Source organism: Gigantopelta aegis, chromosome 4 (genome assembly GCF_016097555.1).
Source record: "Gigantopelta aegis isolate Gae_Host chromosome 4, Gae_host_genome, whole genome shotgun sequence".
Lineage (NCBI taxonomy): Eukaryota > Metazoa > Mollusca > Gastropoda > Neomphalida > Peltospiridae > Gigantopelta > Gigantopelta aegis.
The window spans coordinates 115,924,705-115,940,416 of record NC_054702.1 but is presented as its reverse complement, the minus strand read 5'-3'; the positions used below and the strand labels follow the sequence as shown (position 1 = coordinate 115,940,416).

Below are 15,712 nucleotides of genomic sequence, written 5' to 3'. Positions count from 1 at the left end.
GGTCTGACACGGGATAATGCCCTGTATTTGAGCAATTGGCATCACCGTTCCTGGCAACATAAATAGTAGGGTCCTAAATGTATAACCCACTACCGAATACACTGAACCATCTATTACTGTGTGTCACACTGTCGTACCCTCATTTAAATCTAATTATTTGATAGTTTGCTCAATTATTTTTACCCTGGGGGAGGGAAAACGCGAATGACGATGGATCACACTTGACAAAAAAACAAACGTACAACACGACAAAAAAATGAAAGTTACTACATGATTTAAGTGTTTGTTTTATTTTACTGTTATACTCGTAACTGTGTAATGTTACAAAAAATTGTATAAAAATCCAGTTATAATTGATCAGGAATTTGGGCTAGTGCTTTATCTTGGTGGGCTAGTGGTTTTCACAAACCCACTAGCCCTGTGGCTAGTGACTTTTCAAAATATTTGTCATACTCTGCTAAACATCAATTATAGTCGCATCCATATCACAATAAACAAAACAAAGAATATAAAACAAATCAACTGATTGATATGCTCAATAAGATAAACCTCAGCACCAATGTTTCAAACAATCGTTCACCAATCTAGTCACATATCACAGGAACAAAAAAAAAAAAACATACTGACATATGTTCGCTATGTTATCAATGGATACACCCAAAATCAGTATCTGCGCTGCCAGTCGGTAGAACATTCACATGCTGATGGTGTGTATCATGCTATCGACCAAGCATTCCGAGATCTCGGCATTGATGAATGGAGGTCAAAAGTTGTCGGTGTAGGTTGTGATGGCGCGAATATATTATATCTGATGTGTTAATGCATATTAAATTGCATGCACCACTGAAGCAGTTTAAACACACACAATGGCATACATTGATTGCCGCAACTGACCAAATATGAATTATACATGCAAAATATTGACCATGAAATATGTAAATAAACACATGATTGTATGCCTTTATACTAAAAATAAGCCTAAAAGCAGAAAAATATAGGTTGTCAAATACGAGAAATAACTACATACAATTCATCAGACAGAACATTAATATTGTACCAACAATATTATTATTGCTCCATATTATTCCAAAGATCATAACAAGTTCACACCATAGACTTCTAAACATGTTTTCATGATGAGATTATATTAATTATTATGCAAAACACAAGTTTATGCTTCGTCAGAAAGTGATAAAAATTAAATTATTTGGCAGATAATTGATGGTTTTTTTTTTACTGGATGTTACATGTTATTGTTTTCAATAGGTGCCAGCATTGACAACTTATAATCTATGGTGCGAAATTGTCCGTCTATGTTACCATAATTAAATTATTTTGCCGTCTACTTTCAATCTTGCTGATTCAATTATTTATACAGATGGAAGTATGATGTATGTAGGTCTTTTGCCGTTTACATTTGCTACTCTGCCAATTACTTCCGAATACTACTGAACTCACTGCATGTTTTTTTATTGATTAAGAATGGTTGTTTTGTGAGAAAATACTTACGTAAATATACACCGCCCCTGGCACTTTTCCAGTCCAGCAGATAACAGCAATTGACCAAAGCCATGGCTTGCCATAAGAAGTATCGCGATTGATCTGTTGCGTTATGGCATTTTAACGCATGCATATTGGAAGTTACCGAAATATCAACTTCCGACATTGGGACAGAATCAACAAGATCATATTCACGCTGAATAAATGCGAAACATTAGCGATATCATCGGATTTTGAAGCACCTGTCCGGTCGGACAGGTGAAATGGTGTATTCACATGTCCCCAGTAAATTCTACCTGTCCCGGATAGACGGACAATCCTTACTGTCGAGCCCTGAATTAATCTCTACCACTAGAGATAACTGTAATGAAAACATGGGATTTATGTCTGCCACCTAGTAGGATAAAATATCCAGTGTATCAACAATAATCCTAAGTGTGATGTTAAATACCTTTACACTGATCATTTTCAAGTTCACTTATAACAAACATCACACACATTAATCACATTGTTCACAAATACATATATAACACTAAAGGACAAAGTCCCAACAGCACCCCCTTTCATCAATGTTTCGGTTTTAAAAATACATCTATAGGTGCTGTCCGGGTTTTTTCCTGTAGCACATGCATGTATTAGTGATAACTATATTTTACGGAATATAACCCTCTACTGTCTCCCCCACCAAAAAAATTCAGAAGAGGCAGTTTATATATAACTGGTTTATATACATGTGTTTTACTTTCAGTTTCACATGTTTAAATTTAATGCATTTCTGTTCACTCTAGAGTGAGTGATTTGTTTTACATATCAAATACAGATAAGCTGCACTGGTTAGAGTTATTTTCAAAATTCTATCAATGTATACATTAGATTGGAAGTCCAACAATTAGTGATGTGCAGCTAACCGTGGAATTGTTTTGGTTGTAGAAGAAAAACTTAAAACCGTAACCATGGAGATGGAAAAAACCAAACATATTTTCGCAGGGCTAGTTCTGGCACTCGCCAAATTTGCCAATTGCGAATTTTAAAAACAATAGGTGAATTTTATTTTAATTTGGCAAATAAATTTTATGTAATAATTGTTTTTTTATTCGAAAATAACAGAGTTTTTGCTAATTTTGAAGTTTAATTAGATGATTTGGCAAATTTTTCTGCTCACCCAGAGCTTGCCCTGCTTTCGGTTTTTCAAATTTGCCATTTTTTGCCCACTTGTCCGAAATGGGAAAAAAAATTCCTAAGCAAATTAGTACAAAAATCAACTTCTGGGAATAACCTGCTGAATGACTCATATTTTTGTGTTTTGTGATGTTGATCTGCGAGTTCGGTCCACTTTTTTAACATTGCGCGATGTCGTTTGCAAAGCAAACCCATCGCCATTTTAAGAATACTTTTTAATTGCAATTTCCATTGCCAAATTATTGTCAGGTATTTTAATTAACTATTCTAATACAACTTGTATATAAGGCCTTTTTTGTTTTATCAGACAATTTATGTACATTGTCAAGGGCAACCAGTATTTACCACAGTGACAAAATGTTGAATACTCATTTGATGTGTTGTCATGAAGCCTCATGAATGGTGATTTTGTTAGTGTCTTAATTCCATGTTTTCCATTACATAAACCTTGATAAACATAATTTTCGCAAAAAAGAAAAATGCCAACCTTAGATGAAAAAAATATGTAAATATGTAATTTTTTTCATCTGAGGTTGGCATTTTTAACATTTTGGTAGCAACACTGAATATACCACCCACCCCAAGTAAGGTGTGGTCACAGATTGATCGCAGCTGTAAATGCAATCATGTGATTTGTTGCCCAGGTAGCTGCTCTTCCAGTCTGGGTTCCCAAGATGACACAGACGGGTTCATTGAAAATTATTGTATCGCAATCTGAAGTACAAAATCAATTTTTGTACTTCTTCATTTCAATATGCATGTTGATGATATCTTTGTTATTTAGAAGTGGTTCTTCAAATCAATGTTATTTTACTGAAGCACATTTCATATGCTTACTTAAACATTTCGCTTAAAACCTGAAATATGAATATTTCGTGTTTGGGCTACCTAAAGCCAGTTTGGACCACTGAAAATGAAATTTTAGTGGTCTAGATATTTTTTGGCGAGTTTCGAGCCCTGACTGTTAACACTGCGATAGGAAAGTATTTTCTTTGTATCAAAATGAGAATTAAGATAAATTGTTTGTTAAAGTTAATCCAGATTACACACAGACACAATTACCATGATGTCATATTGTATGATATTACCCGATGTCTTCTGATATTGACCCATTTGAAACAACTTGTCCATTTGATACATTCTTATGTTATTTTCACCAAGTACTTTTTTGTTTTAGTTTTAAAATAAAACCATGCTGACAAATAGTTTATTTTATATATATGGATAAAAAATTTGAGGAAAAGAATCTCGGGCTAGTGATAATATCTGTACACTGGTGTATTTTTATATTTACTAAACCATCTGACTAGTATTTTTGATTTTTTTTTAATAGACCCACAAGCCTGGAACATGATTGTTCTACAAAATTACAAAATGTTCTTTTTTAGCTTTGCAGAGTTTTCTTATTTCCAAACCATATTTTATTAAAATGTCAATAAAAACCAAAAGTGAAACCGAAACTACTCTTTTGTCAAAACCGGAAACCGTAACCGAAGCCAGATTTCATAACCACACCTCACTAATGACAGTGTGATAACAAAGGCAATGTCACAAGTATGTCATTGATATTTGTTACTCAGGTACTATTAGTGTCTGGGGTGGGATGTAGCTCAGTTGTAAATGTTTGTCTAGGATTGATCCCCGTGGATAGACCCATTGCACTATTTCTTGTGCCAGTGAACCACAACTGGTATATATCAAAAGCCGTTGTATGTGCTATCTTATTAGTGGAATGGTGCATATAAAAATGCCTTGAGCACTACTAAAATGAAAAAATATAGTTTTTTTCTGTAAGACTATGTCAAAATTACAAAATATTTGACATCCAGTAGCTGATTATTAATAAATTGATGTTCTCTACTGGTGTCATTGAAGGAAAAAACCCTGAACTATTAGCGTTTGGACACATTATAGGCTACTGACTACATGGCGACTATCACAGTAATTATTCAGAGTCATTGTGATTTTGATGAGCTGAGTGTGGCCCAGTATTCATTAATAATATTAAATCAACATTGCAGTAGCAAAACAATATTGTGAAATTGCTGAATTTATTGGTATTTTTACAGTGATGGTCACAAAACGTTACATGAACATGATTACAAAAATATATTAAACTTGGTGCGAAAACTCACATTTTTTATATGATGACTTTATATATAAGATAACAAAAATGTACCATGCAGTACTCTTTACTGGAAGCTGCATATCAATACTCAAGGGGTTCCATTAAGCATTACACAAAACAGCAGAACTTGCATACATGTGCTGAATCGGTGAAGTGCCTTAGGTGCCTAAAGTAGCGACTAACATTTTCCTACGATTAACAGCCCGTTTTACTATGATTAACAGCCCGTTTTACTGAACGACTGTAGCTTACAATCACATTAAGTTATTATCAATATTGTAAGCTCTAATTAGACTAATATTACGGTTTTAAATTAATGGTGAAAAGAAAGAAACGCGCCTGGAGCACGTTTTTCCCAACAGAATCATGCAATTAGACCCACTCAGCGACAAGGGATTTTTTCCAGTGTTATTAAAACGGAAATGTCATGCACCCGGTTTATTGTTAAATTGTAAGAAGATGGAATGTGATGTCAATTAAATTCAAAATTAGCTATATCATTACAATGCTACGCCAAATTAAAATAAAAGCTAATCTTAGACCTTACTAACCTTGACCCCTGTCAAAATAAGAGCAGACAACAGAGTTTACTTTTGGTATGTTTTTAACACTTTTATTTGGATTTGTTTATGTATACATACAGTATATATTATATGTAAATGCAAATTGCAGAAATACTAATGTATTATATTCATTTTTGTTTTTAATTAGAAATTTCGGAAGACGTGACTTTGCGAGTCCAGATGCCAGGGGTCGTGGCTGGGGGCGTGGTGCACAACTTGGTCGGTAGGTATTACTTCACATTACAGGGTCGGCAGTTTTGAAAAGGAGTTTTATAATAGATGTGAAAAACAACGTTTAATGTTATCAATTAATGAAATGGATTTAATTTTTTAGAATTACATTGTATTTATATACATTTAAAAAAAAATGGAACATTGAAAATAAACTTGATCGTGTTTAAGTTAAAAATGAACTTAAATATTGTGTATATCTTTATCATGTACTGTTACAGATCAAGTTTGAATTTTATGGCGATTTACCCATTTTTGACAGTTATGGCCCTGGAACTTAGGAGATAAGAACATTTTAATTCCAGATGTTTTATTTTAATTTAATTTCTGTTTACAATGCCTCATTATATTGAGCTGAAAGTGTGTGTGTATATGTCAGTGTGTGTTAGTGTGTATATGTCAGTGTGTGTTAGTGTGTATATGTCAGTGTGTGTTAGTGTGTACATGTCAGTGTGTGTTAGTGTGTATATGTCAGTGTGTGTTAGTGTGTACATGTCAGTGTGTGTTAGTGTGTATATGTCAGTGTGTGTTAGTGTGTATATGTCAGTGTGTGTTAGTGTGTATATGTCAGTGTGTGTTAGTGTGTATATGTCAGTGTGTGTTAGTGTGTATATGTCAGTGTGTGTATGTATATGTTAGTGTGTATGTATATGTTAGTGTGTATGTATATGTTAGTGTGTGTATGTGTGTATGTATATGTTAGTGTGTGTGTATATGTCAGTGTGTGTTAGTGTGTATATGTCAGTGTGTCTTAGTGTGTATATGTTAGTGTATGTTAGTGTGTATGTATATGTTAGTGTGTGTATGTATATGTTAGTGTGTGTATGTGTGTATGTATATGTTAGTGTGTGTGTGTATGTATATGTTAGTGTGTGTATGTATATGTTAGTGTGTGTATGTATATGTTAGTGTGTGTATGTGTGTATGTATATGTTAGTGTGTGTGTGTATGTATATGTTAGTGTGTATGTGTGTGTGTATATGTTAGTGTGTGTATGTGTGTATGTATATGTTAGTGTGTGTATGTATATGTTAGTGTGTATGTGTGTGTATGTATATGTTAGTGTGTGTATGTGTGTATGTATATGTTAGTGTGTGTATGTGTGTATGTATATGTTAGTGTGTGTATGTATATGTTAGTGTGTGTGTGTATGTGTGTGTGTATATGTTAGTGTGTGTATGTGTGTATGTATATGTTAGTGTGTGTATGTGTGTATGTATATGTTAGTGTGTATGTATATGTTAGTGTGTGTGTGTGTGTGTGTATGTATATGTTAGTGTTTGTGTGTATGTATATGTTAGTGTGTGTGTGTGTATGTATATGTTAGTGTGTATGTGTGTATGTATATGTTAGTGTGTGTATGTATATGTTAGTGTGTGTATGTATATGTTAGTGTGTGTGTGTGTGTGTATATGTTAGTGTGTGTATGTATATGTTAGTGTGTGTATGTGTGTATGTATATGTTAGTGTGTGTATGTGTGTATGTATATGTTAGTGTGTGTGTGTGTGTGTATGTATATGTTAGTGTGTATATGTTAGTGTGTGTATGTGTGTATGTATATGTTAGTGTGTGTATGTATATGTTAGTGTGTGTATGCATATGTTAGTGTGTGTATGTATATGTTAGTGTGTGTGTGTGTATGTATGTGTGTGTGTATATGTTAGTGTGTGTATGTGTGTATGTATGTGTTAGTGTGTGTATGTGTGTATGTATATGTTAGTGTGTGTATGTATATGTTAGTGTGTGTATGTGTGTATGTATATGTTAGTGTGTATGTATATGTTAGTGTGTATGTATATGTTAGTGTGTGTTAGTGTGTATGTATATGTTAGTGTGTGTATGTATATGTTAGTGTGTGTATGTGTGTATGTATATGTTAATGTGTGTATGTATATGTTAGTGTGTATGTATATGTTAGTGTGTGTATGTGCGTATGTATATGTTAGTGTGTGTATGTGTGTATGTATATGTTAGTGTGTGTGTATATGTTAGTGTGTGTGTGTGTGTTAGTGTGTGTGTGTTAGTGTGTGTGTGTGTTAGTGTGTGTGTGTGTTAGTGTGTGTGTGTGTTAGTGTGTATGTATATGTTAGTGTGTATGTTAGTGTGTGTGTGTGTGTGTATGTATATGTTAGTGTGTGTGTGTGTGTGTGTATATGTTAGAGTGTATGTATATGTTAGTGTGTGTGTGTGTATGTATATGTTAGTGTGTGTGTGTGTGTATGTATATGTTAGTGTGTGTGTGTATGTATATGTTAGTGTGTATGTATATGTTAGTGTGTGTGTATATGTTAGTGTGTGTTTGTGTGTGTGTATGTATGTATATGTTAGTGTATATGTTAGTGTGTATGTATATGTTAGTGTGTATGTATATGTTAGTGTGTATGTATATGTTAGTGTGTGTTTGTGTGTGTGTATGTATATGTTAGTGTGTATGTATATGTTAGTGTGTATGTATATGTTAGTGTGTATGTATATGTTAGTGTGTGTTTGTGTGTGTGTGTATGTATATGTTAGTGTGTATGTATATGTTAGTGTGTGTTTGTGTGTGTGTGTATATGTTAGTGTGTATGAATATGTTAGTGTGTATGTATATGTTTGTGTGTGTGTGTGTATATGTTAGTGTGTATGTATATGTTAGTGTGTATGTATATGTTAGTGTGTATGTATATGTTAGTGTGTGTATGTGTGTGTGTATATATGTTAGTGTGTGTGTATATGTTAGTGTTAGTGTGTGTGTATATGTTAGTGTTAGTGTGTGTGTGTGTTAGTGTGTGTGTGTGTTAGTGTGTGTGTGTATGTTAGTGTGTTAGTGTGTGTGTGTGTTAGTGTGTGTATATGTTAGTGTGTGTGTGTGTTAGTGTGTGTGTTAGTGTGTGTATATGTTAGTGTGTGTGTATATGTTAGTGTGTGTGTGTTAGAGTGTGTGTGTTAGTGTGTGTGTTAGTGTGTATGTATATGTTAGTGTGTATGTATATGTTAGTGTGTGTATGTATATGTTAGTGTGTTTGTGTGTGTGTGTATATGTTAGTGTGTGTGTGTGTTAGTGTGTATGTATATGTTAGTGTGTATGTATATGTATATGTTAGTGTGTGTGTGTGTGTATGTATATGTTAGTGTGTGTGTGTATGTATATGTTAGTTTGTATGTATATGTTAATGTGTATGTATATGTTAGTGTGTATGTATATGTTAGTGTGTGTATGTATATGTTAGTGTGTGTGTGTGTGTGTATGTATATGTTAGTGTGTATGTATATGTTAGTGTGTGTGTATATGTTAGTGTGTGTGTATATGTTAGTGTGTGTGTATATGTTAGTGTGTGTTTGTGTGTGTGTATGTATATGTTAGTGTGTATGTATATGTTAGTGTGTATGTATATGTTAGTGTGTATGTATATGTTAGTGTGTGTGTGTGTGTTAGTGTGTATGTATATGTTAGTGTGTGTTTGTGTGTGTGTGTTAGTGTGTATGTATGTATGTGTTAGTGTGTGTATGTATATGTTAGTGTGTGTTTGTGTGTGTGTGTTTGTGTGTGTGTGTTAGTGTTTATGTATGTGTTAGTGTGTGTGTTAGTGTGTATGTATATGTTAGTGTGTGTTTGTGTGTGTGTGTTTGTGTGTGTGTGTTTGTGTGTGTGTGTTAGTGTGTATGTATATGTTAGTGTGAGTTTGTGTTAGTGTGTTAGTGTGTATGTGTTAGTGTTTATGTATATGTTAGTTTGTGTGTGTGTGTTAGTGTGTGTGTTAGTGTGTATGTATATGTTAGTGTGTGTTTGTGTGTGTGTGTGTGTGTGTGTTTGTGTGTGTGTGTTAGTGTGTATGTATATGTTAGTGTGTATGTATATGTTAGTGTGTATGTATATGTTAGTGTGTATGTATATGTTAGTGTGTGTGTGTGTGTTTGTGTGTTAGTGTGTATGTATGTATATGTTAGTGTGTGTATGTATATGTTAGTGTGTGTTTGTTTGTGTGTGTGTGTGTGTGTGTTAGTGTGTATGTATGTGTTAGTGTGTGTTTGTGTGTGTGTGTTTGTGTGTGTGTGTTTGTGTGTGTTAGTGTGTATGTATATGTTAGTGTGTTTGTGTGTGTTAGTGTGTATGTATATGTTAGTGTGTGTGTGTGTGTGTTTGTGTGTGTTAGTGTGTATGTATATGTTAGTGTGTGTGTGTGTGTGTGTTAGTGTGTATGTATATGTTAGTGTGTGTTTGTGTGTGTGTGTTAGTGTGTATGTATGTATATGTTAGTGTGTGTATGTATATGTTAGTGTGTGTTTGTGTGTTTGTGTTAGTGTGTATGTATGTATATGTTAGTGTGTGTATGTATATGTTAGTGTGTGTTTGTGTGTGTGTGTTAGTGTGTGTGTGTTAGTGTGTATGTATATGTTAGTGTGTGTTTGTGTGTGTGTGTTAGTGTGTATGTATATGTTAGTGTGTGTGTGTTTGTGTGTATGTATATGTTAGTGTGTGTTTGTGTGTGTGTGTTAGTGTGTATGTATATGTTAGTGTGTGTTTGTGTGTGTGTGTTTGTGTGTGTGTGTTTGTGTGTATGTATATGTTAGTGTGTGTTTGTGTGTGTGTGTTAGTGTGTATGTATGTGTTAGTGTGTGTATGTATATGTTAGTGTGTGTTTGTGTGTGTGTTAGTGTGTATGTATGTATATGTTAGTGTGTGTATGTATATGTTAGTGTGTGTGTGTATATGTTAGTGTATGTGTGTATGTATATGTTAGTGTGTGTATGTATGTATGTATATGTTAGTGTGTATGTGTGTATGTATATGTTAGTGTGTGTATGTATATGTTAGTGTGTGTGTATGTATATGATAGTGTGTGTGTATATGTTAGTGTGTATGTATATGTGTGTGTGTGTGTGTGTGTAGCTTTGTCGTCAACTGTTACAGGTCAAGTTTAACTTTCATGACAATGAGGCTACGAGGTGAAGCCAACGCCAGGTGACGCCACATGAAAATAGGGTCCTATGTGAAAAAGGAAACCAGTCTAGCAAGTAGTTTTTGTACACAATTAAAAATAAACAAATAACATCAAAATACAGCATATTCAATTTGCATTAGTTATGAAACGAAATAAAAATAAGTAGAAACTGATGTGCAGATCGAAATTTTGTTTTATTTCTTGTTTGCTGTACCGTAGGCTTAATATAAGTAGGTAAGGTGTGTACGGTTTTTCGTGACTAACATTAATTCGGACCAACTGCAAAATAGGAGTAAAATTATTTTGTATTAATATTTTTTTCAGAAGTGATAATCATTGTGGAGTACAATGTCTGTGAATTTACATAAAACTTTATTATGACTTTTTTAAACAAATTATCGTCAATGGCTTGGGTACCAGACGTTTCCTCTCCAAGCCAGTTCGCCCCACCCCCAATATTAATGTTAGGCAGTAAAGATGACATTGATTAATATACATGGGTGTTGGTGATCATGGTATGGCAAACTGAGTTGTCTTGTTAAGAAAACAATAACCAGGGCTTTAGATTGCAACTAAGCCAAGGTATTAAATACTGTGCCCAAAATAAACATACCAAATTAGCGGCAGTATCCGGAATATTTTTATTATTTAAGCATATAGAACAGAAAATCCAATTACATTTGGTGCATATATGACACCGCACTCCGCATTGGGTTCATTTCGCTGACTTATCCAGGTCAAAAACAAAGCCAGTATTTTGAAAATGGGACACTTTTGACAGGCTCCTACCGATCTCGGTTTTCATTGGCTTATCACAAGTGTGGAATTCCCCAGCAGGAGATCACGTGAGTTTTCGCAATTTTTGAACAAATTTAACTGTCTTGATTGAGGGGTCATCTCATATCTCCAAAACATATTTATATCCATAGATGTATGGTACAACGCCTTTCCAGGGGTCTGTGATTGGGGGATTTGCCTTGAAATTTTGACAGTGGCCAGCTATTGGCATACGCGATACATGTAAGGGGGTGTTACTAATTATGTAGCGCTCTAGGGGTAGAGGAAGAGGGTACTGTGTTCGATTTACGTAACATTTTTCAAGACTATATGTTATTTTTATTCATTACTTAGACCTAAAAAGGTGTTTTTGGGAAATGCGCGGTCAGTCTAGGATCGATCCCCATCAGCGGGTTTACAAAAAGACCATGGTATGTGATATCCTGTCTGTGGGATGGTACATATAAACAATCCCTTGCTAAAAAAAAAATGTAGCGGGTTTCCAAGACACGTGTGCAGGGACTTCAGCAGGATTGGGGTTATAGACTGTTGAGCGAAGTTTATATGGGGCCATGCTCCCCCAGAAAATACATTTCAGTTTTGTTTTAAGCTTGGGCAAGTAAGGGTTTCAACCTCCAATACCCTCCCCCTGCACATGCACCCGATTCCTCTCTAAGATTATATGTCAAAATTACCAAATGTTAGACCTCCAACAGCAGATGGAAGGAAGGGTAGGATATGTTTTATTTAACGACGCACTCAAAACATTTTATTTTCGGTTGTTTGGCGTCGGATGATTATTAAATCAATATGCTCTAACTTTGATGTCGTTAAACACCCCCCCCCCCCCCCCCCTAACTTTACCCTTTCCAAACGAAAGCATATTTATTTGAATTTGTTGATTTTAACACGTAAAATTAAGAAGTGAAAACGTTCATTGTCTACTTTAGTATATTTTATTTTAAAAATATATACCCGGTACATGATTAATGTGTTAGTAGAACTTTCAAAGTTTAGTTTGTATACTAGTAACACTTTATAAAATATTAATTCTGAAATAGGAAGGTATGATTGTCGATAATACGTTGTCAAGATCAAACCGGTTTTAACGAGATTCGAGTACCGTATCCTCAACCAAACGTTCTTCGTACAGTGCAAGATTTCTTTTTTAATTTTTTGAGACGAACCCTACAATTTGAAATCTGCAAGTGTACGTGTTAAATGAAACTGACAACAGGCTGTCGTTTGTGCTTTGCCGAGCTATGGCAGCACAGGCGACGAATCAAGCATGTACTTTTGACGATCTCCATTCATAGTGAACACACACAAGTTTTTTAAAAGTGTATTTGAGCTTGTATTTAATATTTGTACATGATGTTATAATATGGTAACCAGAGACTGTAACTTTAAATACAAACATTTTAACCTCATAACTTTAATGCAATATAACCCTTCAGCAGCAGAAAACAATATATACAGTTGAATCTCGTTGGCTCGAACCCCGTCGGTGCTCGAGAAAGTGTTCGACCCATTGGCTAGTTCGACCGAACCATTCAGTCAACATTGAATATTTCCGTAACATAAGTTAGAAAGTTGAATTAGATAGGTGTCAGGACGTTTCAGCCCCAAATGCAATATACGGCGATCTAGTGTTCGTATATGCTGTAATTGGTACACCAGTAATAATATAAATAAAATACAAATTTGTAACATTAATTTGTCGAATAACATTCATTTCGCGCGCGCGCGCATACATATTATACACCGTGACACGCACACGCATACACACATAAACATGTACGTCATCTCATTCATATAGAATATCACTGATAAATGATATGGTGATAAAATAAGGAAGAGAAACTTACGTTTAGTATGTTTAGACTTTCATGTTTGTATATTACGTTTTATCATTGTTTCACTAACGATTCAAGTGGTAGAGAGTGATACAAGACAGAACTTACCTAACTCACGATGCTATCACAAACAACTCAGACTAGGTTCAGGAACTGTGCATCCATATGTGTTTTTGCCGTTTCTTTTAAATGCTAGAACACTGAGATGTGTGTCCAGGACAGCTTGGTTGAACTTTAATGGGATATAAGCATGAAAATAAAGTTGAACTGAACTGAACTAGAACATGTCTTAATGATGCTACTTTCAATTTACTTACCGGCCTCAGTGGCGCAGTGGTTAAGCCATCGGTCTTCAGGCTGGTGGGTACTGGGTTTGGATCCTAGTCGAGGAATGGGATTTTTAATTCAGATACCGACTCCAAACCCTGAGTGAGTGCTCCGCATGGAAAACATTCTTTGTGATTGTACTTAATTTCTTTACACATGTAACCCCTACTGACGTCAAACATCAGTGGTTCCAATTCTAGCCACGTAAAGCGCCCCTATTATGGGAAGGGTCTACTTGGAAATATAATTAAGTAGAACAAATGCAAAACAATTTATTGCAATTTCTTAAATTGTATTTACACAAACAAGAAAATCAGTTCATTTTTATTTTTGGATTATCAAAGCTAAATACAGTTTTGGTTGGTTGGCTCTTATTTATTCTTTAACACTCGGATATTATGTTCAATTAAAAATAATAATAATAATCACAAAAAGAGAAAAAAAGAAAGAAAGAACAAGAGAAAGAAATTACAATATTTACGATAAAATTTAATAACAAAACACAAGTGACTGAATAATTTGATTTATAAAACAACAATAACCGGGGCCGAAACGACTAGGGTTACGGGGCCGAATGTCTCGAAAGCATTAGATACATATTATTCGAATCCGGGTCGTTTCGCCCTAAAACCATTTCGAACTCTGCGTTGTTTCGCCTAAATATCATTCGTACTGAATCGTTTAACCTCAGCTGGGTATATAGTATATTTAATAAGAAACCACAGCACATCAGTAGTATACAGTGTGACTGTTCATAAATTAATTATTAATGTGAGTACATTGTCTGCATATTATCTAAGGCCTGTATGTATTTCATGTTTATTACCTACGAGGTACAGCATAACGAGGGTCATATTTATCGTACGATTTCCCTCGTATGTCATAACTAAATCGTATGTCCTCCTGACATTGTCGTTTAACGATTGGCTGTTGTAAGAGTATATTTCTTTCTGATTGGCTGACACGACATTCCACAGATACTACTTTCTTCATTAATACATTTTTATTTCGAGTGTAAGCTGATCACATGCCGTAATGACAAATACGTGTTTTTAATTAATTTAATAAAACATTAATTGATTATTTATGATAACTTGTAATATATTACGATGTAGTTGTGACACATCAAACACTTAATTATGAATATAACGTTCACAACTGTTAGAAATCTATACTAAGGTCGACGAGTCACTTTTCGCACCCTTGTTTTGGCTTCGTACATATTAAATGTAGCATATCTTACCGTAATTTCACTTGAAAGCCATATTTAGTAAAAGGTACAATGTTTTAATCACAAGATTTTCTTCAAACACATTCAGGTGCATTAATAATATATATATAAAAAAAAAATCAATAGCAATTTTGCACTGGAATTTTTCCAGCATTCTTAAAACGGAAACGTCATGTACCCAATTTATAGTTATTGTACGGAGATGCAAAGTGATGTCATTGGAATACTGACGTCATTCAAATTCAAAACTAATTATTTCAATTACTGTGTATTTGTTTGCTTTTTAGTATACACATGCTTTACAATTTACAGCTGTTGATACATGTGTACTCTTTACTTATGGGCGTATAAATATCACGTAACTTTAGAACAGGTTGTGATTTGGTTTTCAAGACATCAATGAACAAACATTACTCTGCCGTTAAGGAAATGTTAGTTTGTAAACAATGACTGGAATGTTCATTTAGCAAGACAGTTCTATGGTAATAAACAGAATATTACATTTGCGTCCATGACAGTCGATGTTTACGACACTTGTGCCTAAATTATCGCATTTCCTGAGCGAGAGTGAAGGAAATATGATAATTTAGGCACTCATGTCGTAAACATCATCTGTCGTGGACACTCATATAATATCCTCTATATATGGCTTGGGTAAATGATACTGGAAATAAACAAAATTATAATATTATTTTTATCTGTAAATATAAACACGCAATGTGTGACATCTAAAAATGAATGGATATAGGACAAATCAATGAATAAATGTACTTTATTAACAAAATAAAAATGATTGCGAAACGACTCGGTTAGAGGTACGAATCAACCCTGTTCAAAACGACTCGAGTGAACTAGTAATAACGGCGAAACGACGACCTGTTACCATATTATTTTGCTAACTACAAACTTAAACATTTCATCAGTGTGTTATATAACAAAATATCAAAGTGAAAGGATTTATTAGAAATTACTCCTGTGATGCAGGAGCCCTTGC

At 34.2% G+C, this 15,712-nt stretch overlaps 1 protein-coding gene across 2 annotated transcripts in view; it reads left to right on the top strand.

The window, feature by feature from the left end:
- Positions 1–15,712, top strand: part of LOC121371863 (pinin-like) — a 34,109-nt gene that overhangs the window by 2,824 nt on the left and 15,573 nt on the right. For both annotated transcript variants that reach the window (XR_005957838.1, XM_041498073.1), the window contains exon 2: positions 5,519–5,593. Coding sequence is in view for 1 of the 2 variants with exons in the window: in XM_041498073.1 (XP_041354007.1) it covers positions 5,519–5,593 (75 nt within the window). In the remaining variant the exon portion in view is untranslated. The remainder of the gene's footprint in view (positions 1–5,518; positions 5,594–15,712) is intronic.